This window comes from Festucalex cinctus, chromosome 1, assembly GCF_051991245.1.
Source record: "Festucalex cinctus isolate MCC-2025b chromosome 1, RoL_Fcin_1.0, whole genome shotgun sequence".
Lineage (NCBI taxonomy): Eukaryota > Metazoa > Chordata > Actinopteri > Syngnathiformes > Syngnathidae > Festucalex > Festucalex cinctus.
In genome coordinates, this window is record NC_135411.1 from 60,441,807 (window position 1) to 60,469,781 (window position 27,975).

The 27,975-nt window shown below is 38.5% G+C and overlaps 2 protein-coding genes and 1 long non-coding RNA gene across 6 annotated transcripts; 2 read left to right on the forward strand and 1 right to left on the reverse strand.

Moving 5' to 3' along the window:
• Positions 1-808: 808 nt before the first annotated feature.
• Positions 809-5,896, forward strand: naa60 (N-alpha-acetyltransferase 60, NatF catalytic subunit). 3 transcript variants are annotated; one of them, XM_077498689.1, is made up of 7 exons: positions 809-1,024; positions 1,681-1,796; positions 1,896-2,025; positions 2,514-2,610; positions 2,748-2,982; positions 3,985-4,154; positions 4,237-5,895. In XM_077498689.1, exons 2-6 carry the CDS (start codon positions 1,687-1,689, stop codon positions 4,139-4,141), a joined length of 729 nt encoding a protein of 242 aa, XP_077354815.1. In that variant the 5' UTR covers positions 809-1,024; positions 1,681-1,686; the 3' UTR covers positions 4,142-4,154; positions 4,237-5,895. The 3 variants fall into 3 exon arrangements, with proteins under 3 accessions (XP_077354815.1, XP_077354823.1, XP_077354833.1); XM_077498697.1 differs by lacking the exon at positions 809-1,024 and adding an exon at positions 1,072-1,291 and having other exon boundaries at positions 4,237-5,896; XM_077498707.1 differs by lacking the exon at positions 809-1,024 and adding an exon at positions 1,374-1,460 and having other exon boundaries at positions 4,237-5,896.
• Positions 5,897-8,038: 2,142 nt separating this feature from the next.
• carhsp1 (calcium regulated heat stable protein 1) lies at positions 8,039-27,166 on the forward strand. 2 transcript variants are annotated; one of them, XM_077498725.1, is made up of 5 exons: positions 8,039-8,245; positions 22,879-22,995; positions 23,155-23,263; positions 24,364-24,486; positions 26,452-27,166. In XM_077498725.1, exons 2-5 carry the CDS (start codon positions 22,926-22,928, stop codon positions 26,612-26,614), a joined length of 465 nt encoding a protein of 154 aa, XP_077354851.1. In that variant the 5' UTR covers positions 8,039-8,245; positions 22,879-22,925; the 3' UTR covers positions 26,615-27,166. The 2 variants fall into 2 exon arrangements, with proteins under 2 accessions (XP_077354851.1, XP_077354846.1); XM_077498720.1 differs by lacking the exon at positions 8,039-8,245 and adding an exon at positions 12,261-12,384.
• On the reverse strand, positions 10,275-12,241 carry LOC144003013 (uncharacterized). The gene is made up of 3 exons (XR_013278869.1): positions 11,957-12,241; positions 11,313-11,543; positions 10,275-11,040 (listed from the first exon to the last, which is right to left on the reverse strand). It is a non-coding gene; the product is annotated as an uncharacterized LOC144003013 (long non-coding RNA).
• Positions 27,167-27,975: the final 809 nt, after the last annotated feature.

Below are 27,975 nucleotides of genomic sequence, written 5' to 3' on the forward strand. Positions count from 1 at the left end.
AAAAGTGGCAAATAGTTGTAGAAATGCTTGTATGGTTTCTGACTACTAATCAAGGTACCCTTGAAAGTCACTTATTCTAAACTACCATATAATGCATCTTGTGCCATATTTGTACCACCTGCAGCTAATACTGTACAAAACATGCTGCTTGTCTCACTGTTAACATTCTACTATTTCACATATATTTTACTACCATTAAAATCTCCTCACTCTGAACTTTCTTCTTTCTTTGGATTTCTGGTTTGATACTAAACCGCGTTTTCGTTGTCTCAGTACTTGTATACATACAGTGACATTATCATGGAATCTAATCTACAGCAAATTGTGCAAAAAAAATAAAAAATAAATAAATAATAAAATCTATAAAAAAATATTGATAGATTTTTTTTTAATTTTGTTTTAATATCACATATATACAATATACAACAGTTGGACCTGTGCATTCTAAAGTTTAGATAAAGTCAAATTAAGGTCACCTGTAAAGATTATAGTGCATTTTAGGTTTATCCTGGACTTGAACGCCAAATAGTTACCTTTTTGCGAATATACAGTAAGAGCTGCATATGGAGGAAAATGCTTTAAAGGACAACTAAAATTCCAAATATGCATTGAACATTGCAATTAAATAAATAAAAAAGCTTAAAGTTTAAATTAAAAAAAGAAAAAAAGAAAAACCCAAATGTTTAAAAAAAAAAGAAAAAAAAAGAATGGTGTGTATCCTTCTATTCTGACGATGGTAACGATACATTAAGTGGCCAGTAGGTGGAAGTACAAAAAAAAACCCTGCCATTACGGTGTCGTGACGTCATTTGCGTAGCTGCCGTAAACAGGAAAAAAAAACATCCGGTAGCGAGCTTTGACTAGGTTAGCTTCTGTTAGCTTCGGTTTAGCATCCTAAACAGTAATGAAAATTAATAGTGGACGAGTGTTCTGTCATGTCGCATCCAAAGTAGGGATCCGCCCAGTTTATAACAAAACAATATAAACATCCTTGACTTTCCTTCGGTGTGAGGGTTGAAATAAGGTATGAACCCGTTAGCCTAGCCAAAAGGTTATCTTAGCTACCTTGAACTGACTTGTAGCAGCGGCAAGCTGTTTGTCTTTGATAATTCTAACATTTTTTTCAATTTATTGAATACTGAAATTGTGACGTCTGTGTTCAGATTCTTAGCTTTGTGTCCAAGTTGTGCAGACATTTTGACCACATTGTTAAAATCTTTGTTACTGTTCTTAAATTGTGTGGTCAAGTTGTGAAGGCATTTTTACCGAGGTCTGCAGTCATGTGGAATTGGTTCGTGATTTTGCAAACCTTTATGACGAAAATTACACCGAGAAGTTCCTGGTTCTGTACTTGCTAATCTGTATATGTAGCCACTACCTAATGTTGATTAGAAGTGTAATGTATTTTGCATTTTATTGACCTGAAAGCAAGGTTACCACAGGGTAAACTGTATCTTCTGGTAACATAACATTGCATTCTATTTTGTATCATTTGTCAACAGCTGGAATTAGCCTTTACCTAAACTTGTTAACCCAGTTTGCAAAACATGACTAGTGTACTTTATATTGATTTGTTCTCTTACAAAAACAAGAATCAGCTAATCTGTGTAGTGTATTTTGAGTCGTGACAGTAGCTCATTCAATCTCTCTTCCCCCCCAACCTTCCTCCCCACTCTCCAGGTGTGAATGAGTGACGTGGTGCCTCCCACAGCTCTCAGTGAAGTCCAGCTACGGTTTCTGTGCCACGATGACATAGACAGCGTGAAAGTACTCTGTGGTGACTGGTTCCCAATTGAGTAAGAACATTTATATTTATGTTGGCAATGGCATCCTTAAAGTGTTCTGGGCTTGATTGTCGAATACTGGTGTGTTTTGACCTGTGACTTTGACCCCAGGTACCCAGACTCATGGTACCAGGACATCACCTCGAACAAGAAATTCTTCTCTCTCGCTGCCACCTTCAGAGGAGGCATTGTGGGAATGATTGTGGCCGAGATCAAAGGTCGGACAAAAGTACATAAAGAAGTAAGATGTTCTCATTGCAGTGATTTACTATTAAAAAAAACAAAAAAAAACAATGTTAGTTTGTTCACCTTCAATTCATTCTTTGCTATACGAAACAAAGGCTGGCAAGTTTCAGTCGACCAATCAAGACATTCATGTGTTGAGCTAATATCTCATGCAGTTCAGTGTTTTATTTCCCTATATTTAAGCACAGTATAGTTTTTAGTTATGTGCATGATCAAAATACTTTGATAAAAAAAAAACAACAACAACAACAAGTCTATCAAAAACATTAAACAAAAATTTGGTTTTGTGGGGAGATTGGAATGGATTAATTGCATTTCGGTTCATTTGTATGGGGAAAATTGATTTGATATTTAGTAGAAGCCAATTGAGTTATGAGTGCGGTCATGGAGAAAATTTAACTCCTACTGTAAGTCAAGGTACCACTGTACACTGAATGTTACAGTAATGTTAATGTCATCTTGTTTTTATTTATTGTGTGTCAGGATGGAGATGTTCTTGCATCCAGTTTCCCTGTGGACACACAGGTAGCCTACATCCTTAGCCTGGGAGTGGTTAAAGAGTTCAGGAAACATGGCATAGGTACTGTTTATTGAAAGCATTTTAAAACTTTGTCTGACATTTGTCACCTTTATCACCAGACACAATACCGCCACAAAATCTTCATCTTCATGAAAAATGTATTTTGACACTGATTGATCTTTGGTGTCTCCATTCAGGCTCCTTATTGCTGGACAGTCTGAAGGAGCACATTTCCACGACAGCCCAGGACCACTGCAAGGCAATCTACCTGCATGTTCTCACCACCAACAACACTGCCATCCACTTCTACGAGAACAGGGACTTCAAGCAACACCACTACCTGCCCTACTACTACTCCATACGTGGCGTCCTGAAAGATGGATTCACTTATGTGCTCTACATCAACGGGGGTCATCCACCTTGGACAATATTATATCCTTTTGTCAAGGACATTTTTGTTGTCCTTTAATCTTTTTTTTTTTTTTTTAATTACAGCAAGTTAATTTTAGGAGCATCGGGTCAGGAAAAGTTCAAGCTAATAGTTGGAGTAGTTCACCCACTTAGTAGTAGGGAGAGAAAGTGAAGCAATTTTAGCAGGGTGCACACTGGACACAAATATCTAATAGCGTTTTTTCCCGCTTAAACTATTGCAATTTTAATTTAATATGCAATTATTTTTTCAAGGTCCTCTTACCATGTATTTATTTAACAACTACATGAAATAAAATAATCTGTATTGCAATAAACAATATCAGATCAAAGGTACAAGGCGATCTCCACTTCTATCTGCGCTAGTCAAGTAAAATATCAAAAGAAAGAGAACTACAAGTAGGATCGCCTATGTCCTAATATAGTCAAATTTCTTTGTTTTCACAAATTTATATTAATCGTCCGACCCCAATTCGTCTGTTATTTTTACGCAATATTAACAATTTAAAGCAGGGAAAATAGCTTGACAACAAATACATTGGCACTCTTGAACGCAGCTCATGTCTGAGAAGAATTGTAAAAACCACTGTCTCCGGCTCCTCCTTCATTTGGTTATTTACTGATTTTTAACATTTCAACCATTTTTAAATTGTGATACACCCCACTAGGGATGTAACAATATCCAAACATCACGATATGGTAATTATCTCGATATTGTAGGGAGGTAGGCGATACAAAAGAAGGTCACAATATTGTTAAAAAAAAAAGAGCTCATACTAAAAAAGAAAAAAAAAAAATCGCTGCATGTGTATGACTAAGTGGCATACTGTACAACCACTCAACTCACTCCTATTTTTGGTAAAACATTGCAGGTGCCAGATATATATTGTTTCTTTGTCCAATTTAATTGAGTTCCATCAAGCTATCAAAGAATTTGTAGGATGCGATATACCCATTTTTCAAATTATACTGATCCAAATATTTGTCTTTAACCTCGTGTTGCACTGATTATATCCATCACATTGGTTCAACTCTAGCCAACCTGAGCCCCTGCTCCATCCCACAGAGGTTGTATCGACATGCCCAGTCTCTGCTACGATCTCTGCTGCCATGGTCCAACCTCGCATCCAAGACTGGCATACAGTACAGCCGAACAATGTGACTCAACATTGCAGGTTTGGATCTCATTACGCATCACCACTGTAGGTATTTTTATTTCTCAGTTGCTAATATTTTATCTCCTCCTCCCCCCCGCAGGAGGCCCTAGTGTTCTGGTTCTCATCAGTCTTCCCTGACGCAGTTGTACATTCACACCCTCAGCATGCTGTGTAGGACACAGATTCTGGGGTCAACCTGATACAATGCATGCTTGACACACACAAGCGCTGGGGTCTGTAACCCCGTTGCACGCTGCTGCTGCACACGACGGTTGCACTGCATTGTTCAAAAGTGCAATGTTGTGTTTACACTGACAGTACGGAGCAATTGGGGGGTGGGAGGGGGGCTGTTTGTCATCGGTTATTCTATCCCGTCACTGCTATTCCATTACAGGATTGCGATAGTAGTGTTTGTTTAGTCTTATCATACCAAAACGGTGCAGTATCGGACCTATCGCTGAAAACAGGTGACAAGAGCAGAGGTGTCTGTTTTGGTGTGGATGGGATTTGAAATGCACTGCATAGTGGAATCGAGTCCAGTGATTCAAACTCAGCCTATATTTCTGCCGCACTCCATCCAATTCATTCGTTTGTCTACTATTGGTATATTATATATACTAAAGTATAGATTTCATATAGTATAGTGTATAGTGTGTCTTATATTGCTGCTGCCCATTTTTAAATAAGCACCCTTTCTTTTTGACTGGATAGAATGTGAGTCCATATCAAATTGTGACATAGGGACCCAAGAACAAATTGCATTGGACTGTGAATCGAACAATGCTTTTAAGGCTGATAATGTAGGATAGTGAGTACTTTTTGGGAACAATGAAGCAGTGCAGATTGGTTAATTATTTTAGTATCGTTGAAGTGTTAAATGATGGATGAAATTTATTTTCTTTGTGCAATAACTAAATGTACTGTACAATATTTGCGACATTAGCTTCACATTATTACTACAGTTGAAACACTGCAACACAATGTTTACAGGCTTTTCGCATAAGCAGAAGCAGTACTGTTTTAAAAGTCGTATGTGGATAATGGACTTGACTTTCAAAACTACCCATGTAGTATAACCCGTACAAGAAGGGCACAGTTGCTCAGGTCCTTATTTTAAAAGTTTTCAAATAACTGGATGCAGTCTGTCCCTGCCTGTCTGTGGAGTTGCTGCTAATGTAAATGAATGACCACTTGTTTGTCATATTTTCAATTTTGATTCAGATTTGATTTTAACATCTGCTTGATAGGGATGTATTGTATAAGTAATGCTCCCAAAATAGAAATGTTTGTTACATGTTTGTGTGTGTGCGTGCAAAAAGGTCAGGAATTACCACGTATGAAGTGCCAATTGTTGGTCTAATTACATTCAGTCTTTTTTTCTGTTACACTGTACTTTATCCACTTTGATTGCATTCTATCACACATTATATGTAACAGTGACTGTGAAATGTGTTGTTCAAAGGTGTGAATTTCAAGAGTGTTTCACACAGTTTGTATGCAATACAATTAACTTGGATTGTAACAATTATTTGACTTTTTTTTTTTTTAATAGCTTTTATTTTTTATTTTTTTAACACCACTGATTTGGGTAGCACCCATTTGACATTTTACTTTCCGTTTTGAAATTATTGTGAATCTTGAACATTTTTTTTTAATGAACATTTCCCCCATTTTTACAATGCTTGTTCTCATGAGGATGAGCTGGAGTCGATCAGTTGACTTTTAACGAGATACAAAACCACCTGAATTGGTCCACAACCACCCACACTCACATCCACTCCTATATGGATAGTTTAGGCCAGGGGTGTCAAACATAAGGCCCGGGGGCCGGATCAGGCCCGCAATGGGGTTTTATCCGGCCCGCGAGATAGTTTTGTAAAGTAAAAAAAAGAAAAAGAAAAAGTAATGTCGGCCCAATTAATCAGCCGGCCACAATCAAAGCTTATAAATTCAGAATTACACAAGTAAGTCTCAGTTGAGCAATGCAACTTGTACATGGAATTGCTCTGAATGTCGTTATTTTAAACACAATTTAAAGTTAGTTTGTTTAAAAAATAAAAAACATGAATCAAACACAAACATGCTGAATAAGACACACATTCAACTACACGTATGATAAGGATTAACGTCCTTATAACTTCATTAACGGCACCCGGCACACAATGCATTCAGTGAACAATATACAAGTTTATGCAAAATCGGGAGATATAACACGCCTGGAAGTTGGAACTCATACGGGCAAAGTGTTGCCGCGTCCATTTGCATTCTTGTTATTTTTTTGGGACAATATTTGTACAGATGCGCCCCGCAATTTAGGGCTGGCCCACAAATAGCGAAAATCTGCATGTAATTGACGGCAATGTTTTAAAAATTATGTACAATTTTACCGATCCGGCCCAGTTGCGAATATATTTTCCTCCATGTGGCCCCTGAGCTAATATGAGTTTGACACCCCTGGTTTAGGCAGTCTTTCAGTTACTCTTTCACAAATTGCAAATACTGTTTCATGCCACTACTAAAGGGTGTTTTAGCTTTCGAACTATTTAATTAGTCTACAATCCAGCATGTTTTCATTTGGAAAAGGTGTTTGTTAATCAGAGCAGTGTACAAATGCACATTTCCTTGCCACTAGGAGCCAGTGCTGCATTGTATCATGCAAAACACTTTCACTTCAGTTATCCATTTATCACCATTTGCTTTTAAAATGTAGGTCCAGGAATGGCGTAGCTTAGTCATTCCCGACCAAGCAGAATATGATCCAGGTCCACCAATTTTGTCTTAAAATTATGTACCATAAATATTTATTTGTTCTATGTCTATGAAGTATAGTACAATATGATGGGCCAAACAAATGCTCCTCCATTAGCCTACATGGTAGAAAGAACGTGTCTCCAGCTGCTGCCTGTCATGCTACAAAATAAGTCATGGCTTCCTGCAAGCATAGCTTTGTGCTCAACTAAACAGGCCCATATTTCACACTGGATTCAGGGATGGTGCGACACCCTTGCAGTGCTTGCAGGGGCTAAAGACCGCTCAGAGAAACGTGTAGCTCCACGAAGTTCCGCCAGCATTTTATTTGACATTCTAAAATGTATTTGGAAAGTATTTTCTCAACCCCCCACATCCATGTATCAGACAGTGAGCCGCTACCCCTGTTACCTGATGCCAGAAAAGAAAAAGGATGTACACGAACGTAGGATAGTTACTTTGTTTAACCTCCATGGATTACTAGAAGGTATAAAAATGATAGAAATTGAGAGGAATAATCAACTGCAGTTAAGATTTTGATTTATAGATAACAGGGTTATTTTTAGGCAGAAACAAAGCAGAGGCAGCAGCAACATGAAGGACCCCATCAATCAGGAAATTCCCTGTCTAAACTCACAAAACACACGCAAGGGATCTTTTTTTCAGTTCTTATGCACACATTTGGTATTTTGTGTTACTCATTTCAAAACGTTAGCATCGCTATGGGACCACGACGAGCCAACGCCAGCCATCTCTTAATAATCTGTCATGTAAGGAGATTTTTTTTATGAATGCCATTTAAGATAAAAAAAAGAAACTGGACAAACACGTAAACTATTACCAGGAGAACATTATTTTTACTTTTGTACTGAAAATTATTTTATTTTTATTTTATTTTATTTTATTTTTACCTTTACAGGAATACACTATTTAATATTTTTGAAACACATACTGTATCTACTTTTATTTAAATGCACAAAGTGATGTCCAGTGACCAAAAAAATACCACCCCCAAAAATAAATAAATAAATAAATAAAAATTCTGTGTTTCTGAACTAAGCAGGTGCATTTGCTTTTGCATTTTTGTGAAGAATCGCTTGTATCTATCCGTATTTACGGTAACGTGTTATTGACTGACGTCACTGTCTGGGCATTGGCAGCCCCGCCCATTCAATAGTGAGAGGCCCCGTCACCGTCAGTGTTGCTGTGCTTGAAGTTCCTGGATGAATCCAACCTCACAACCAGAGCGTGAGCTCCACATAACTAACAGAACCTGCTCGACAGAACTTCTCCAAAACACAGTATAGGACCTGTTTTGCTTTGGCTCTAGGGACGTTCCCTCGGCTTTACTGAAGCAGACGGTGAGTAACATAATGCAACACGTGTTGACTTTAAAAACACTTTTTTTTTTTTTTACCCCCATCGAAATTTAAAGTAACCGCTTGTTTTCCACGACGTATTGCGTTTTCGTTCTGCGTTGTTTACTTGAACGTAATGTGGCATTTGTGATAGGTATTCTTTGTTGTTTCTCGAAACCACACCACTCCCCTGAAGTGCTTGCAAAGGTGAGCCTCTGACTGGATGTTGACAACAAGCCACCAGCAGCCCATGTCACCTCCGTGTGTGTGTGTGCGTGTTTGGCATTTCATATGTTGCGACTTGTCCCTGTCAAATGCAAAGGGGAATCATGTTTTATTTCAATGTTTTTAAAATACATTAACAAAAACAAAAAAACATTATAGGTCGCTAGCACCTATGTACCTGAACAAATGAACATGATTTGACGAAAATAGCCACTTCAAAATCGAGCCTGGTCCTTTACAAAGGGTGTCACACAACTCCAGACCTCCACACAAAAATGTCAAAAAGTGCCTACATGGTTAGTTGTGTACCTTCTTCCATTTACTTTAAAAAAAAAAAACACTTCCTCGGTCTGCCTGTCACTATACTCACTGGCATTGATTGATGAACAAAGGCACATTATTTTTAGAAATGTGTCAATTGCCTGTGTCACACCTATTATCTTGGCTTATTGATGTGCCACAATACTCATAATTCACCGTTTGGTACATTTTCTGTTTGTGTTTGGTGTAGAACGAGCCGAATATTGTTCAAATTTGAAAGATTTTAGACATGAAATGTAAAAACTGGGGAGGGAAAAAAATTTAAAAACATTGACTCAACCATAACCCAATTCAAACCTAGACTGTAAAACCAAGTTTTTACTCTCAAAAAGAGGTCTAAACTTGTGGGGTCCAGCAAAATGGCCCCACAAGGACAGGTGGGCCCCACAACTATTATAAATATTTGGCCCCACCCACACAGACGTTATCCCCTAACCCATTTTACAGTCTTTTAACACGTGCATTTCCTGCCTATAGGTCGCTTGCACATCGTAATGCATCATGGGAGTTTTTCCTTCCGGCGCCATATTGGGTGTCCGCCGGTTCACAAGGTACACTCGCGAGTTACACGGTAGAGCTTATCAACCTGATGTAATTTTCGCAGTATTTTCACGATTTACCGGAAGATCAAAAACAACGATACAGGCAGAAGGTGTCTCTGTGTGGCGGGATTGATCCTAATTACGTCCTGACCAAGGGTGATTTTTTTTTTGACGGAGAAAGCTTGCTGGCCAAATGTGACATCTCTGGACATCTTTCCCTACCTCGTGTTGACAACATGCTCCATAACACGCCAACAAATCCCTGGAGGCTTACAATTATTTTGTAAGCGGGTGGATACAGAGTGTAAACTTTAACATCGCATCAGAAGAAACGGTTGCTGTTGCACGTAAGTAAACCACATGGTGTTGGTAATTCTGTACACAAAAATGTTGATTTGTTCTCAGGCTTCCTGTTATCATTGTGTTTACATGCACAGCTGGGTTTACCTGATGTGGTTTTTCTAATCATTTTATAACAGGCAAATATGGCAGAGCGTATAAGAATAAAAACTGCACAGCCTCCCCGTGGCTTAATTAAATTTAATGCTACCCTTTCACTAGTTACATGTTACTTAATCAACTTATTCTAAATGGTTAAGGTTAACCACTCTCAGAGGACGTATTTTTAGTTTCAGTTTCCAGTACAATAAAACGTGTTCATGGTAACTACTGAGCATACTGACAGCTTTTCTTATGATCTCACGGTTAAGGAGGCTGTCACAACACCCAATTTCTGTCTGGTGCCGGATGGCAACAATTCCCATCACTTGTCACGACAACACCAATATTATTACCAGGTATGTATGGCTTTACTTTTTGTAGTTATTTAATTCTATGTTTTATATTTTCATTACAATGTTTGTAATATTTTCAGATTCAGGCACAGATGAGTTTAACTGGACGGACTTCTGCGACTTTGTGGTGTGGACAAAGTGTGATTGAGCGAGTCCACCCAGATCGCTCGTTTTGGCCAGCTGGAAAAGCCAGAGTTTTTTTCCCCCCAAAGTCCCCTCCTTACCTGAACTGCTCGGGAGAGCATTTACTAGATCAGCAGTGGACTTCCAGTGTTCCTGCTCAGCCGCTGTCACCTACCACTTGCTCATGTATAAAGTATCGGAATAAAGTAGTTTTTTGTGCTGCAGCAGATTGTAAAATCAAATGATATCACTTGAAGTGTGCCAATCTAGACTGCCAAAAGGACAGTGGTTTTGTGACAAGTGTGAAACAAGGATTATTGGGAAAACTGTAACACAGTACTGGTACTTGTCTTACATTAAACAAATTTAAAAGAGAGCAACTTTTTCCTCTGTACATAGCATAATGAAAGTCATTGCGTACCCCATCAACATTACATCATACCGTCATCTCAGGATGGTAGGCACCTGTGCTAAAATAAACTACATTAATTAACAGTTCAATTTTTAACCCTGAAATTACTACATCTAATCATTATTCACTTCATTTTTTGTGCTTTTAGAAATAATAGAGATTTATGTCATTACTTTAAGAGGGACCATATTGCACATTGAGTCAAATCCTGTCATTTGTATTATGTATAGCTTTGTAAACAAACCCAACAATAGAATTTGTATAAACGCTGCCTTTATTAGCGCCAAACAAACAGTCGCATGTTGTCCTCCTCCAATGCTTTGATGCTCGCCTTCGTTTCCATCATGTCATTGGCAATCAAGTCGGTGTGGCATGAGATCCCTAAAGAAAAAAATAAAGAAAAAAATCACAAAAAAATACGGTACCAGTAATAGGTTTAATATAGTAAAGTAGTATAGTTTTTTTGTCAGTGTAAAAGAAATGTACACATTTTGTTGCATTTTTTAATGTATGAACATTGCTACAGGCAAATACTTATTTCTATAAACACTTCCAAATGTCTCTAAAATATAAGGTGCGTGTACACACACAAACAAACACATACATTCACTCATGCATACAATATATCATGTAATGAATTCTGAGTGGCATACCAGAGTCAATGATGTCAGCAGTACTTGAGGGTACAGGTTACTGGAGCCATCTGGCTGCATAACTGCAACAATCTCTGCCACTTCGAGTCGTCTTTTCTTTGCTTGTCTCTCCTGTGCACGTTCATATCTTGGCACCGACTGGGCTGAGACATAGATGTTGTAACTTGGGACCCAACTTTAATGTTGGAGCCCAGTCGGGATGATTGGACAGAAAAACGGGCGCAGGGCGACCTGTTAAAATAAACAAATATATAAACAAATAAAATATGGAAAGACTGGTTATTTTACCGCAGTAGGGTGGCCGTGAATAAGTTCTTTAGCATGATGTGTAGGCTACCGGGGGTCTGTTTTCTTGCATCAGCCCCTTCTGTCTCTTTTTTTTCCAAGTTTACATTTTGCCACCAAAAAACATGTTATCGGCATTAAAAGCCCAAGACTAATCAATCCAATTTCAGCAGTAAACACTTTGCACTGGCACTACTTGGGTGAAAATGTTCGATGTTAGCTTTCGGCTAACGTCCGCTAGCCAGCTTGTACTACCGAACTTGCTTGCTCATGAATCCAAAACATAAGCAACTTGCCCATATATGGGCGGTCGAAACGTTATTAATCCTCATGCATTAAATAAAGGTAAACAAGCTTACCGCTCACAAAGTGATCGCTGCACACACGAGCCCAAAGTAACGACTTCCACTCCTCTGTCTCCAGTCCCTGGTTCCTAATTATTTTCGGAATTCGGAAAAAAGACCGACCATTTTCCCCCTTGGCTTTGTTCGAACAGCCAACGATGCAGCAACAATGTACCATTTTAAACGCAGAAAACAAACGTGATAGATACGTGTTAGACCGAATCGCTACGTAAATGGAGGCCACCCAGCATGGCGACTACGAGAAATCCGAGGCGGAAGTGACGACATGTGCAAGCGACCTATAGGTACTGGTACTCACCAAATGATATGAACTTCAACTTAAAATCTGGTAATAATCTAGACTAGGATTTATCTGTAAAACTGATCTTATACATAATTGATGCAAAATGAACAGGTGAACAAATACCCGCTTGAAACCGGAGGTAGGTTTATAGCTTTACATTTTGGCGAGCTAGCTGTGTAATGTGCGTGTTGACACATTTGCAGGAAATGTTTTCCAACAGATGAGCAGATCTGCAAGGAGAACCTAGTTGAAGCATGTTTTTGTTTGAAACATAAAACATCAGGTGATCGGGTGGGTAAGGGGCGTGTTTGTGAGTTTATAGGATTGTCATGACTGTTAAAGTCACGCTGCCGACTACAACAGGTTGAAGTGCAATAGCAGGCCAAATAGCTGGAGGTTGTAATCAGACACTTGCATATTCAAAATGTGGCATTCCATTCTGTTTTACTCCCACTGTTCAACATTGTTTTGTTTTGTTTTTTGTTTTGTTTTGTTTTTTGTATTGTAGGTCAAGCAACCAAACACATCAGCTATCGTGTTTCTGATTTGTTACTCTTACACTACACAGCATTTCTCATATTTCTAAGCTCAGCTGTAAATCTGCTACAGTGTATTTAAGTTTATTTATAACATATTTTAAGACTAGAACTCAGGGAGTTGTCAGTTTTACTTTGCACTTTTGTGAATGATTACACACGAACCCTAAATCAGAGTGAATAGAGATCCTGTTGTCATGTGACTTTCTCTGAACACGCCGATCCTGTTATCATGTGACTGTTCTGCCTTTTGTTAGAAAAAAAAACAGCATTTCTTTATAATGATCTGTCTTTGGGTTATTATAAATTTTCTGTGTCAAAAGTGCTAGTGCATTGGTTACTTGGCAATTTGGCATTGGTGAGTACTGGAATTGAGTACTCATACTGATATCAGTCAGAAAAAAAGTAGTATCATCCCTAATCCTTGGCAATGTATGCTGCATGTATCCCTTGCTATTTGCTGAGAGGCACACTAGACTCTACAAAATATGACAAGAATGTCTCCTGGAGGAATTTATCCGCTTATTATCAAGTTTGAACTGAAACAGTTCATCTTGGCATCATGTTTAAGCGGTGATTGAATTTAATTCCCCTCGATTGGCTGGCAACTAGTTCAAGTGTGTACCCCGCCTACTGCCCGAAGCCAGCTGGGATAGGCTCCAGCACCCCCACGACCCTTGTGCCCTTGTGAGGAAAAAGCGGTTAAGAAAATGGATGGCTATTATTCCCTAGCCATTTAATTAGTTTGATACATGTAAACAAAAATACATACCGGCTTCTCAGACATTTACCTTTACTGTTCTGGTGGCCAGTGCAGCGACTTAATCCAGTCGATTATTCTGCATCCGCTGGGTGATGATGGGTTGGGTTTTTGCTTTTGTATTTTTTGGACTTGATGCCATTATTTCCACCAGCCGTGTGAAAATGTAGCAGGTTATGCTGACCCAATTGTGACAAGTACAAGTATTATACAAGCCCCAGCAAATATGTCACAATTGTGTCTGTAGGAAACCTGTTTGTTTTAAAAAATGCAATAAAAATGAGGACAAGGAGATATATCCTGCATTTTAATTGTCACAATTTAAAATAGTTCTTGGTTGTTTTAATAACATTGTCTGTCATCTCTGTAATACTTTTGTCACATTTCAAGATAGCCCAATCCTGAAGTGGTCAATAATATTGGCGGACCAGCCTAGACATCAAGCATGGTGCCAGTTTTTTTTTTTCTCTCCGGTGGATGAAACAATAATCGTTTTTCATCACTTCACTTTCTTTATTCAGAAAGGTTCTTGTATTTTTTATTTTTATTTTTTAATGGAAGGATGACAAACTGCAAGCATGAGGCTTCACCAGGGCTACACAGTCCCAGTATAGCACTGTGCTTACCAGACATAAAGTATTTAGACTTAGACTTAGACTTGACTTTATTGATACCTTTGGGATGGCTCCTTCTGGGAAATTTACATGTCCAGCAGCAATGAGAACAGATAATAAAATAATTCAATCAATCAATAAATAAGGTTATTACACCAGAGATTGAAATAATAATAATAATAAAATGAAAAATAAAAATGCAATCAATAAATAAATAAGGTTATTACACCAGAGAATGAATTAATAAAATTTCAGGGTTGTGTGGACGTTTTGTCCGTTTCTTTTATGTCACTGGGGTAACTAGGTTGATGGAATCAGATTTGATATGGAAGTGAAATAGGCAAACAAGTGAATGTGCTGCAACAAATCTTGTAAAAGCACTTGCACACAAATTTAAATGAGGCACATTTACTGTATATTAGATAAGATACTGTACTGTGTGTATGTGGTGCATAGACACAATCCAAAATAAACACCCCCGACCCTCCATCGCATTAACAACTTCACCGATCAATCAAGTACAGTGTTCATTCACTTTTCATGGGTGATACATTCCACACCCAACCGCGATAGGTGAACTTCTGTGAAGTAGAGGTCGTTTAAAAAATAAAAAATAAAAAATAAAAAAAGAAGAAGAATTTTCCTTCAATAACTGATAATACTATCTGTCACCTTAATGAGCTCTTCTTGCGGAGTTGTATTGTTCTTCTACTACCATTCCTGCGAGTGCACATGCCCGGAGGAGAGTGGGGTGCCAGAGGAATGAGACACTTGCCAAACTGTGTAGGTGCCAGTGTGTATATAAGTAACTGCAGGTGGTCTGTTCTAAAAATAGCTCACCTAGACTTATCATGGTCCACGTTTCTTAATTTATATTCTATATTTCGTTTAAAAATGTAATAGATTGTGTTGAATGAATGAAATAATTTTTTTATTTACTCAAATATTACAAAAACGGACAAAAAGAGCAGCATATGTAAAGAATTTTATGGAATACTCACTTACTATTGAAAATCACAGGGGATAATATCTTTTGAAAAAAAAAAAAAAAAAGTGAAATATTGAAGTACAAACCGAGGTAAACCCCATGAGTTTCCGAATGGTTGAAGTAAAGCAGTACATGCTGGGAGCATATTTCTAAGCATAGGGAATGGGGATTTTGGGAGCTGTCTCGGTTTTTAGAGAATAAATTCTCCACGAAATACGACTTATACTAACTTTGGAGCGTCTTTTGTGTTTTTTCTTCATGATGCATTTTTTTGACTTATTGTCTGAAAAATAGGCTTATAAGAAGCTAGCACTCACAGCTAGTACTATTTATGTATCTAATAAAACTCAATGCTCTACCTTTTGTCTTTGACACGATAGCAGTGTTGTGTGGGTATTTAGGACGGTGCATCTGTATGACAGTGTTTCAGTTGGGTGTTTGGAATCCAGCTGTCACTAGGAAGTTATGTCTGTGGTTTTTATGTAAATTTGCTTCACTGATACAGAGGGACGAAAGTGCAGAACAGCGCACTCACATACACATTTTCAGAAACAGGCATGAGGCAAAAGGTTTACTTGGTTGATTTAATTTCATGCTTGATTTGATGGACAGAACCTGAACTACTTTATCCAAACAATGAAAAAGTACATTTGTTTGACATGATATTTTCCCTTTTAACCCATGAAGTTTAAAGAGAGGGTTCCGTACAAGTCTACCAGACAGTGTTAGAGACCACAAGAAGTACAAGTGTAATCTGGTTGGGAAACGGATGTCATCCTATTAACTCATTCACTCCCAGCCATTTTCACTGAAGCAATTCCCTTCCGTTAACTGTATTTTGACTGATTTTGCAAGGCCCACAGAAGATTGTGTTCTATTGCTTTTACCAAAAGAAAGATTAGAGTCTCTTCTTTCATCAGGAAAAAAAAAAAAAATATATATATATATATTTCTGTGTTTTCGTTTTGTAGCAATTAGCATTAGAATAGACCGGTAGCTTAGTTTCATCATTATTCACAAATCTGTTTAAAACTGTGGGTAAATGAGCTTTTTGCAAAATGGCCCTGGTTGAGCTCTTATACTTTGCTGCCACCTGCTGGCCGTTTTTGTAATGACTACCATTGCTTCAACCGTTCTCTTAACTTCAGAGACCGCATCAATGCTTTCTGTATGCTCTAGCATATAAAAACGAATAATTACGTCTTTGGGAGCATGGTAATATTTAAAATAGAACGCATTTATACATTTTTGAGAATAAATGAGTGAAAAACCAGTGTTGCATCAACATGACTTTGTTGTTTTGGAGTTGAAGTAAAGGTATTAGCCTACTTTAATGTTTGCTTTGTGTGTTTAGTATTAAGTATGCTAAGCAGAAGAAAGTATAGTTCAGCTGCTTAAATTGAATTTCTACCTGTGGTTCTCTGTCACAAATTTCTCTCTATTTTTTTTTCTTTCTTTCTTTCTTTCTTTTTTTTTTTTTTTTTTAATCAAACATCTTCTAATTAGCAGATTAACACCTTAACTGTTCACAACGGGTACTCCTACTAACCTTCTTCAAAATATCCTGTTCACGTTCAAGTATTACATTACAGCAAGTCAGTTTTCAAACATACAGCTTTATCAGCCATTATAATCAATTTGAACAGATGTGCCATTGTCCAATCGGACTTTGAAGTACTGGAATTCGGGTTGTCATTCAATCTTGGTTACGAACATTCATAGTACTGTTGGATAATTTTCAGCTATTCGGCTGATAATTAATCACGCGCTGATGTGATAATTAATCACATGTGCTGATGCGACTGGGGATGATATGTTGTTTTTGACGATACATCGGTACAAGGTGTGAATATCAGTTTACATTCACTGAGGGGATGTGGCACTGACGCATGTTTGAGGATGAATCATCCTGTTGCAGGATCAGGACCCTCTTCTGCAATTGCGTCAACACATCCCATTTGGCCTTCTACATGCATACGCACACCCACACACGCTTTCAAGCCCACAAAGAGCACAACATAATAGGCTGCTTGTGTTTGGGGTTCATGCTCTCTGCCTTAACGGCTCAGCGTTGGCTGGATAGTGGATGTGAATTTGCTTCTGCCACATGCCGATGCATTCAGAGTCCTTAAATATATGCCTGAAGCTCATCACAACCTTTGATCACTTCATCTTATGCAACCTTCCCTTTCCCCTGACCCACAATGACCTCACCAACAAATGGTGATCTTTGCAAAGCATTAAGACTGCTTGAATTCCTTTTGTGAGCCTTCATATTCACAAAGATACTGATATGTGACTGTATGACATCACATATCACAACTTAATGATACTTGACTTGGCTATCAATTATGATAGCACTGTGAGCTCATGTTTGTATGCATGATGGGTCCTAACAATCTACCAAGATTGGAATAATATACTGTGTGCTTTTAGAGCATGCCACCATTTGTAGACTTATTGCTTGCCCTAATGATGAGTACGGCACAACCACAGAGCTTTTGTGGTCTTCTAATAAGGACCGTGCAGGCAGGATGGGAGGCGACAGGACTTCCTGCCACATAAAGAGGATGGTCACATTCGAACAATTCAAGGATCTCACCTTGGACATGTACTGTGGTGAGAAACTGAATACTGTTGTCTCTATGGATTAAGAGTGTTTTTGTAGTTTAGTGTTAGAAACATATCTTATTATTGAGGGATACAAAAAGAAACTTTGAGATCAAATTTGCAACAACATGTGGGTGTAGAATTTAAAGTATTCAGATTTAGATGAAACAATGGTCACATTAGTGGTGCAGTATACCACTAACTTTTGTGCCGCTTGCTGTGTGCAAGAAAAGGCAAGCGATGTGGCAGCGCAATTTATGGCAATGACAATGACAACACTCCTGCAAACAATGCCTTGGGCCCACTATTTCAAACATAATACACCAGCTTGAATCTTGGTGGGTTATAGATTGATATTGATCTGATCTGATACAGATCTGATCCAACATTTCAAACCACATTTAATTTTGAAAATTCAAATCCAAATTTGGAAATCCAATCCTTCCCTTAATCCAGATTTGAGCCTGTGATGGGTATGTCAAAATTTCAATCCCAAATCTGGATCAATATGATCCTGAAAACTAATAGCATTAAATTAATCCCACCCAGAGGTGGGCAAACTCGGTCCTCGAGGGCCGGAGTCCTGCAGGTTTTGGAGGTTTCCCTCTTCCAACACAAGCTGCTTCCAATCAACAAAATCGTTATCAGGCTTCCAATCAACAAAATCGCTATCAGGCTTATGCAGAACTTGCTGATGAGCTGATCATATAGCAGCTGTGTTGGAGAAGGGAAACATACAAAACCTGCAGGTCCTCGAGGACCGACTTTTCCCACCACTGGATTAGACTCTGATCCCATGTATAAGTTTCCATACTCATCAATAAATAAGTATCTCTTGCATTTCACGGAATTATTAGTGTAAAGAGATATTCTTAATAAATGAAACCTCTATGTATATTTTTTTTCCCCCTGAAATAAATAAATACATAAATAAAAAGTTTCAACAACCCCAAAATTTTCGTATGTTGCATGTGCCTTCACGACGGTAGTCTAAACACAACATCCAGATTAATATTGTGTTAGCCCTGAGCAACTGTGATGTAATTGTCATTGGACAGCAAGTGGCAAAATGGCCGCCCCTTTTGCATTTGGTATATTTGCTTATCAAAGTCTTGATGTCTTCAGAACACACTTTCTGTCCCGTCTGTGATCCTGGGGGAGGGATGGATTTGGAGATCTCAATTCAAGAGGATCAACCCAGAAAGGTTTTCAAATACTAGGATAGAAAATCCTGATCCATGGATCAGGAAAATGGGATTTGTAAATCTGGATCAGTTGAATCTGGATTACATTTTTTGAAATGCAGGGTCCAGCGCATCAAACAATTTCTAACAGTGAACTAACTAACTTCCTCACTTGACAGAAAAGGCTGGGAAAATGCAATGGACTTTGTATATCTTTCGTGACTTCAGTCCTGGAATATTTCTGACACACCTGTACCTATATTTACACATTAATGGTGATATCACCCCACTTATCATCAAATTTTTTTTATATGGGCAGCTGTGGTTCAATAACTTCGCCCAGTGACCGAAGTGTCGGTGATTTGAGTCCTGGCTCTGACTGTCGGCTGTCCAAGTGTTGTTGGGCAAAACACAGAACCTTAATTTGCTGCCAATTGTGTCTCGCAGCACCTTGCTTGGAAACAGCTTCCCATTGGTGCATGAATGTGTGCATGAATATGAAGCTCTGTAAAGCGCTTTGGGCAATGTGATGCTGTACATAAAGCACTAAGTGCACTCCATTTACCGTTTACACTAGACAAGTTCAAAGTCCTGGCCTCAGTCCTGACCTTTTCTTCCCTGTTCTGTGAATGTTTACGTTATTTTCAATCAAAACATGAAAACATAATTTTTTTGTGTGGGATTAGACAACGTTTAATGACCAATTTATGCAGACGTTAAGAAATTCCTAAGGGTTCACATACTTTTTCGTGCAGCACTGTATTATTCTTTACACTTTAAAAGTATTGGTTTCCTGTAAACACAACCAGAATTGCTTCGTGTGTCTATTCAAAGTGAGGCAGTCAGATCAGCAGATTGTTGAAATTGGTCATCCTTCCTGTGTGTGTGCTTGTGTGCGTTTGTGCTCCATTCACCCCCATTGGCCTGGTATTTGCTGTATCAGCAGGGTCTCTGGTTAGTATTATCAGTGAAAAATTTTGGAAAATTCCACAAGGCTCAGGTGTGAGGGTGCACATGATATGGCACATGAACCTCAATGGAAATTGTTACGTTTGTGTTTGATTTGATTGTGTGGTGATATTCAGATGCCGGTAAATCAGTGTTTTCTTCCTTCCGCGTTTAGTTTTCTGTATACATTTTATTATTATTCAAGTATATCTTTTCACCATTTGATTGTGTGTCATCAGGCATAAACGGACAGAGCTGTCCCTGTGTGGTCCGGAGAAGCTGCAATCTCATTAAGGTTATGCCTATTGCGTTAGGGGGGCCGCTGGCGTCTGTGCTCGCTTGTTTCTGGTCTTCCAAACTGTACGATGTGTTCAGTCTGTAATGGTAAATGCGAGTACCAGTGGAGGTGTGACGTTAAACGATTTATTTTGTAATAAGACAGTAGGGCTTGGTATTGCCGCCAACCTCACGATACGATACGTATCACGATACAGGGGCCACGATACGATACGTATCGCGATACATATGTATCCCAAATAAGACACTTTTTATTTTTATTTTTTAAACAAAATATAGGAAAATTGGTACACTGAGACGTGCCATGTTAAGTTTATCAATAAATGAATGTTGACATTCTTCCTCTGCTTTCATTTTTCTTAGCAAGACACAGTGTCCAATCACCGGTGAGCTATTTTTGCATTAATTGAAAGCAATTAACTTCAAAGACGCTGCTGGTTTTTATTTTTTAGCTACAATGCAAGCTGCAAAGGCAAACGTGAACTGCCGATTTAAAGTTAACGAGCAATATCGATTCTGACGCCTGCGTATCGATACGTGTATTGTGATGAAGCCCGCAACGATATATTGCCGTATCGATTTTTTGAGCACACCCATATAAGACAGTAGTTGTAGACATGTAATGATTTATAGGCCTTCAGTTTATCTTTAGTATAAACGCTCAGTTTTTCTATAAGGTAGATTTAAATGTCCGGCCAATGCACGGTGGGTAGTCCCGTTAAATCATCTATCCAGTGCGTGAGTGTGTACGGGTCAGTAAATATCGTCCCATCAGTCAGAGTTAACTTTTTAAAGTAACATTCACGGTTGTGGGGAGTCAGTTTACTCACATATTAATGCAAATGGCCGTTTTACGCGTCCTTTCCGACATGAACTTTCTGTGAAAATATGCTGACCGGTTTTAGAACCACACGCCACTGAGCTGTTTTTGCCTCCATCTAAGCCCCGCCCTTTAAATTGCGTCACATTGTTTCCAAACTTTGAAGGGGTCTAAATTATTACATGTCTACAACTAACTATGTCTTGAATGTTCAAAATTTAGAATATAACAACTTGAGCGAGGACTTTTGTGTCGTGCGGTCGCAAGTGCTGCCAAGTCAACGACACGGACAAAAGATGAGGATGTTCGAGGCATGGGCCTCTCCTACAAAAATTTGACAAGAAGTTATCGGAACCATTGTGTGGGCTTTCGCCTCAACAAAACTGAAACATACAGCTAACGTTTGGTTAGCTAGCGGTTAGCATTCACGCATGCAGCATGTAAACACGGACTTTTTGTAAGTCCGTGCATGTAAAAAGAATCCCACAAATAATGACTAACTTAAGTAATCACAACTAAGTCTAGCCCATATCATTGTCCAGGCTGCATCTGATAGTTATCGCTTACCTGATATGAAGTGTGCGCTGCAAACACGAGCAATGTTGATGATAGTCTCAGTCCAGTCCTTTACCCTAATCGTGTTTAACCACAGCCGTCTGCGATTACTTGACTGGCAGAGGCTGGGATGCGATAGAATTTCAAGTTTTTGTTGGTGCTTTTACGGTTCTGGCAGCCAAAAACACAACAAGACGACATTTTCTACAGACAACCAGCGTTGTTTACTTTTAGCTGCACTTCATTGCCTCCAGCGGTTGTTTTTCCCTCCAGTAAACATCGTGACGTAGGCCATGAAAGGGTCTAATTCTGCCTGCATTTCAATGATTGTGCCACCAATAATGAGTCTCTGTCAGACATTCTTCTTTGCTTCATAGTTGGTCTTGAAGGTGTTCTGGTGGTCCGCGCTTGTTTCTGTCAACCCCATATGGTGTGTGTAGGATGTGTTCTTTGCAGTCTGTCTCCTTCTAATCCTCAGCCCTCCCCTTCTGGCCTCCTCAAAACATTATCTTGTGAGTCCAGACTGAGCCTTACATCACTCACTTTACAGTATCGTTCAGAAAGGACATTTTAAGACTTAATAGAGCATTCACACTATTTGCATCCTCAATATAGATTTTATTTGATGTCAAAACATGCTCCTGGCTCTCACCCTTGAAGTCATTTAGGCGCCACAGAAGAGACATTTTGAGAGAATCACCTTCATGAGTTAACTGTGGAATAGATTCATTCAAACTGCCGTTAAGAAAATCTTTATTAAATATCTTGGCTTTTTAAGATTCATTTACAACTGACATAGGTTAACTGCTGTTTAATACAGTTGCATGAAATTCAAAAGATGAGACTACTTTAGCTTTGTCATGTGACAATGTAATATTTACAATGGTTGTTTTTTTCAACATTCTTAACTGTTATTTAAGGGTAAAGTGCCAAGTATTGCTATTTTTGTAACGTGTTTGTTTGTCTGTCAAATACTTGGAGTATTATTGAAATCCAGCCTTCCATTTTCGATAGCGTTTGTTCTCATGAAGGTCATGGGTGAGCTGCACCCTATCTCAGCAGACTTTGGATGAGAAGCAGGGTACACCCTGATTTTTTATTTTTTTTTATTTAAATTTAGCCAATTACAGGACACATACTGTATAGACCACTGTAATGCTGAAATATGATCTCTCTGACATAATAGCCTGAGTTGCTCTTCAGGTATGAGGTAGCATTTGAAAGGCCAAACATAAGCATCACCTGCATTAACCAAAGGTAAATATTTAAAATTACTACCCTGAGACTAAAATGTTTTTTTTTTTTCTTGTCCTCTACTTAGGGTGTTTTAAATCCATTTTAAGTGCCTACCGGTTTTTGCCCACCACCATGACCTCTCAGGAACGACCAATGACCCCGCCGTTGAACTCTGGAGGATCACCATCCACTGGATCAAAAGGTAGAATTATTCAACAGTGGCCCAAAAGTGAACAGAATTTGTTGAAATGAAACTGCATTTTCTCTCTGTGGATTCCATTTGGAGTTTAGTATTAAGATGGGATTGTGAGCAAGCGGCTGTGAGGTGGATTGTAATGTTTTGTTTTGTTCATCCAATCAGAGTCCCTGAGGCTTCCAGTATGCAGAAACAGAGATCGCTCACCTTCGCCCATACGGCCCTTCAATATCCCCAGTCCCATGCCCACTCGCAGGAACAGGACCTGCTCAGCGTGAGGGCATGCATGAACACACACGCACACACGTTTGCTTGGTTTACAGTAGGGTCCGACAAAGGTGGATTTTTATGTTGGCAGAATAAAATTCCAATAACAGATTAATTGGCCGATTAATTTAAAAAAAACTCAGTGAATATATATCGGTCAATTTTTGCATATTTTCAAAGAGCTATTATCGGCTGAATAACCTGGCCAGCTGATGAATTGGTCAGGCCTTAGTTTATAGCCATACAACTAAACTAAAGAAATGCTATACAAACTGTCTGATGCAAAATGTTCCCTCTGTCCTACTCTGATGTTGAGCCACAAAAAAAGAAACAAAAAATCAAGTCGACAGACCGTGTAATTTTTCCTAAACTAAAACAGGAAACCCAGTGAGCAAAACTTGTAGTTTAATTGTGCTTAAAAAAATAATAATCATATCTATAGTTTCTAGTTTTCTTGCCGTGTGACTTCAAATGGATTTCAGAACGTATATGCACACAAACTATATTCAATGTGTTGTGACTGTATAATAATGTGTTGTCAAAATTTAACAAAGTATAAAAATTACCTACCGGTAAATAAAATTTAACATTTTAAAATAAATACTCAAGTGCAGGTACCTGAAAATTTTACTTAGGTAGTTTTTGTCCTGTATTCTGGTATCTGTACTTTACTTGAGTATTTTTTTTGGTCTGGACTTTTTGCTCTCTACATTTACATACTTTGTCAAAATAGGCATGTCAAGAAAGGCACCACTAAATATAATGCATTATTATTATTATTGTTGTTGCTACTGTGTTACTTTTTTAAGGACATTATATAACAAAGACAAATAAGGAAATATGATTGAAATCTTGATTGATTAAAATCTTGGGGTCTTGTAAGGGGACAAATAAGTTTCAAGTTATCAAAATTCCATCTTACACTTTTGTACTTAAGTTCATGAGTTGAAATTGTATTTCTACATGAAGTATACTCGATGAATTTGTCCTACTCTTAAGTGCAGCAATTGAGTACTTTTGCCGCATCTGCGAACAAGTATGCAATATTCTTGTGTTGACATGTTTGTATGTTGATCATCATCATTTGCCTGTGTCCTTTCCATACAGGACAGCTCGTGCCTCGGAGGGTCCGGTCTTTACTGGTGTGTGCAAATGTTTTTCCCGCTCCAAAGGTCACGGCTTCATCACACCTGCTGATGGGGGCAGCGACATCTTTGTCCACATCTCAGAGTAAGATTATGTTTGTGCCCCCATTCCCATGCACTGCCAACAATAAGCGCCCATTTTTGCTACATAATAAGCAAGTCATGCTATGGTACGATTCACTTTGCAATGGAAATATACCGTTCTGTGAAAGTGATACACATAAGCAAGATGATTTTTATGTTATTTTTTTTTAAACCCTCATAAGTCAACTTAAGGAACCTATAATGTGAACTGCACATTTTCTCCTGCTTTATCGTGGTTTATCATTCACACCCCCACTGTAGCTCATCTTTGAAACGATCCGACACTCACCTACGCAGGAGCTGCTGTTGCCACCGCTCTCGGCCACTCGCACGCATTCGTCAGCTCACCAGACCCTGCCTCTTAAGGGCTAATGAATGTACACTGGCACTTCATTTAATACGTATGGTACACTACAGCATTTTCAATATGTTTTATGCTTGCATATGCTTTCATCACCAGCTGTTCTAAACATTCTCTTAAACAATAAAGCAGCTAAAGCGTGGTAGGCACGTGCCAATTTTTAAACTCTTAATTTTGCCAGGATGGCCCATTTTTGACTTAAAAACTCTCTATACATTTTTTGGACCAGGAAAATGAAACTAGCTGCCCGTGCAATCAGTACAAAACTAGCCTTTTAACGCCGCCCCTTTGTGCTCTGGAATATGGACATGCCCCCCCCTCCATATGCGGGTGTGATGTCAGTGTCTAAATCATTGAGTGTTTTCTCGCAAATAATGTCCAAAAACTGGACTGTGTCTGCAGAAAGGTTTATGTGGACATCTTCAACCTGTCACAATATATTTGTTGCATTTCACATCACAGTCACACAGTCCTTGAATTGAACAACCTGCCTGTTGACCCCATGCACAAAAGGAGGTGTAATTGAAAAGACTGAACAGGTGTAACATTTGTAATGTTTGGCCTAGCCTGTTTTCTGGGCAGTAGTCAGTGTTGCCGGTAACGCGCCGGTAACGCGTTACTCAAAAAATTTGCTTTCCAAAGTAACTAGTAGTCTAACGCGTTACTTTATTCTACAAAGTAGTCTGATTAACGTTACTGTCCAGAGATTCAATGCATTACTCCACATTTTCATGAAGAAGGCAAAATATCTCACTGTTGTAACAATCACAAACAACTGCCGCTAACTATGAAGATGAGGCGGAAGTCATTGATCACCACACTGAATTCAGCCATGGTCTGGTCGTGAATGGTTTGGACATTCAAAACAAAAGTGATGATACTTTTACTACTAGTTTTATTAAACAACAGGCACACAACGCAACAAAAAAGTGTACATTATGGACCATAAAAGTGGTAAAAAAAATTATTTATTTCCATCCTCAACTGGTTGTGAAGCATTATGGGATGAGGTCGTCTACGCCCTCTCGCCAGGGGGAGTGACGTCAGACAAGTCACGTTTTCAGCATGCACGAGTCGACTCAAGTGTACACACTGGAATAGCGGAACAAACAAACAATAGAGGAATTAAGGGGATTTTCATTTTCAACCTGGATAGATTTTTATTTTTTGTTTTATAAAAAGTATTTACGTTACAAGAAGTCAAGAGAGACTGCCTATTTTGTTTTTCATAAAAAAAACCTTTATTTTCATGTTAAAAATGCACTTTCAATAAAGTATTTGGAACTCTGTTTTACCGCATTATTTTTATGTTGAGATGGTGTTATCCGCAGCTGCTGAAAGTAACTTAAAAAAAGTCACTTTTAATCTAACTTAGTTACTTTTAAAATCAAGTAATCAGTAACGCATTTTAGTTACTTTTAAAACCAAGTAATCAGTAAAGTAACTAAGTTACTTTTTCAAGGTAACTGTGGCAACACTGGCAGTAGTGGGACGAAATAGTCTTTTAAAGACATCCAACAATGGGGCCTCCCTTCACTGACTTTGATTATAAGGGGGGTAGTAAGGCTCCAATCTGCTCAAGTTGTAACTTGTAATGTGTTTCAGCATTGAGGGTGAGTACGTGCCAATGGAAGGTGACGAGGTGCGCTACAAGGTGTGCGCCATCCCTCCAAAATTCGAGAAGGTCCAAGCGGTGGAGGTGACCATCACCCACCTTAAGCCAGGAACCAAACACGAGACCTGGACTGGGAATGTTGTTAACAGCTGAACGTGAAAATGCTGCAATGGGCTGCTTACAAATACTGGGTAATGTCTGAAGCACACAATTAGTGTCAATTAGAAGGGAATCATCATTGATATCTTCTCTTTGAAAGGTCACCTTTTGCCCTGTGGCAAATGGATGTCTATATTTTGAACCAGAAGCATACAATTGGTTTTGACAGCTAATTGCTTTAGGGTGGACATGCTAATCTCACAAAATTGTCTCGCATTCAAATTGTTGACACTGTGGAAGTTTTACCTTGTTTGAAGTTGTGCTTCATTATTTGAGACTATGTACTGTATTTCACTTGCAGTTTACCAAACTCTAAGCTTCATTAAGGTCACAACGGAAATTTTTGAGGCTATTGTTAATTCGTATTGGAATTTCTGCGCTACTGCTCCAAGGTTGTTGTTGTTGTTGTTGTTGTTTTTTAAACCAGGTCAAACTGTGCCTACTTCTGCCATCAGAACTTCTTCTTGTGCCTATATGATGCATTGCCTGTATTTGATCATATGTGGTTGGATACATTGAGTCTATTAAAGAGTTGTCAGCATCAGACTCAACGTTGTCTATTTAATAATTAAACTGAGGTGCACCGCTAGACAATATTGTATACTTGTACCTACAAAGTCAAATGCAACAAAGTGTTAGTTTGGGTTACGCTCAACCAAAAATCCATTGGAAGGCTTTGAAGTTGAACAGCCATGCATCTCAAGTGTACCTTGTTGTGATTCCACCACGGAAGTGATGACAAAGAGGAAGTGATGGTAACCATAGAAACCGGATATGAAACTTGAACCTGGATCTCATGAATGCAGGCAGACTTAATCAAACCACTATATTTCACTGTGCTAATGTACATTCGATAGATTTTTTGTTTTATTTTGTTTTTTTTGAAAATGTTAGTTTTCATATGCTTCAATCACAATCAGAATCATCTTTATTGGCTACGTATGTTTTAAGAACACACAAAAAAATGTCTCAGGTGTTTAAAGACACCTTATACTACAGTAGATAGGCCACTCATGGTGAAAAATATACATTGAGGGCAAAAACAGATGCAGAGAGTCAATGTAAGGGTACCAGTGGGTAATGCTGATACATATGGCAATTGTGCTTCAATTGTGATTCAGACGCCTCAAGCACCTTAACAGATACATATCAATACAGCTGTTCTCTGCCATTTTGTTTTACCGATTCATCATAGTTAAATGGGGATTTGCTGCCATCGTCTGTCCATATTTAGTTAGCACTATACAATATTACGAAGTAGTGGTTATGTTGTCCTTCAGTCATCAAATATTTCATGTAAACTGCACAGGAAAACACACTATGGTAAAATTACAATGCCAACCACTTGACTCAGC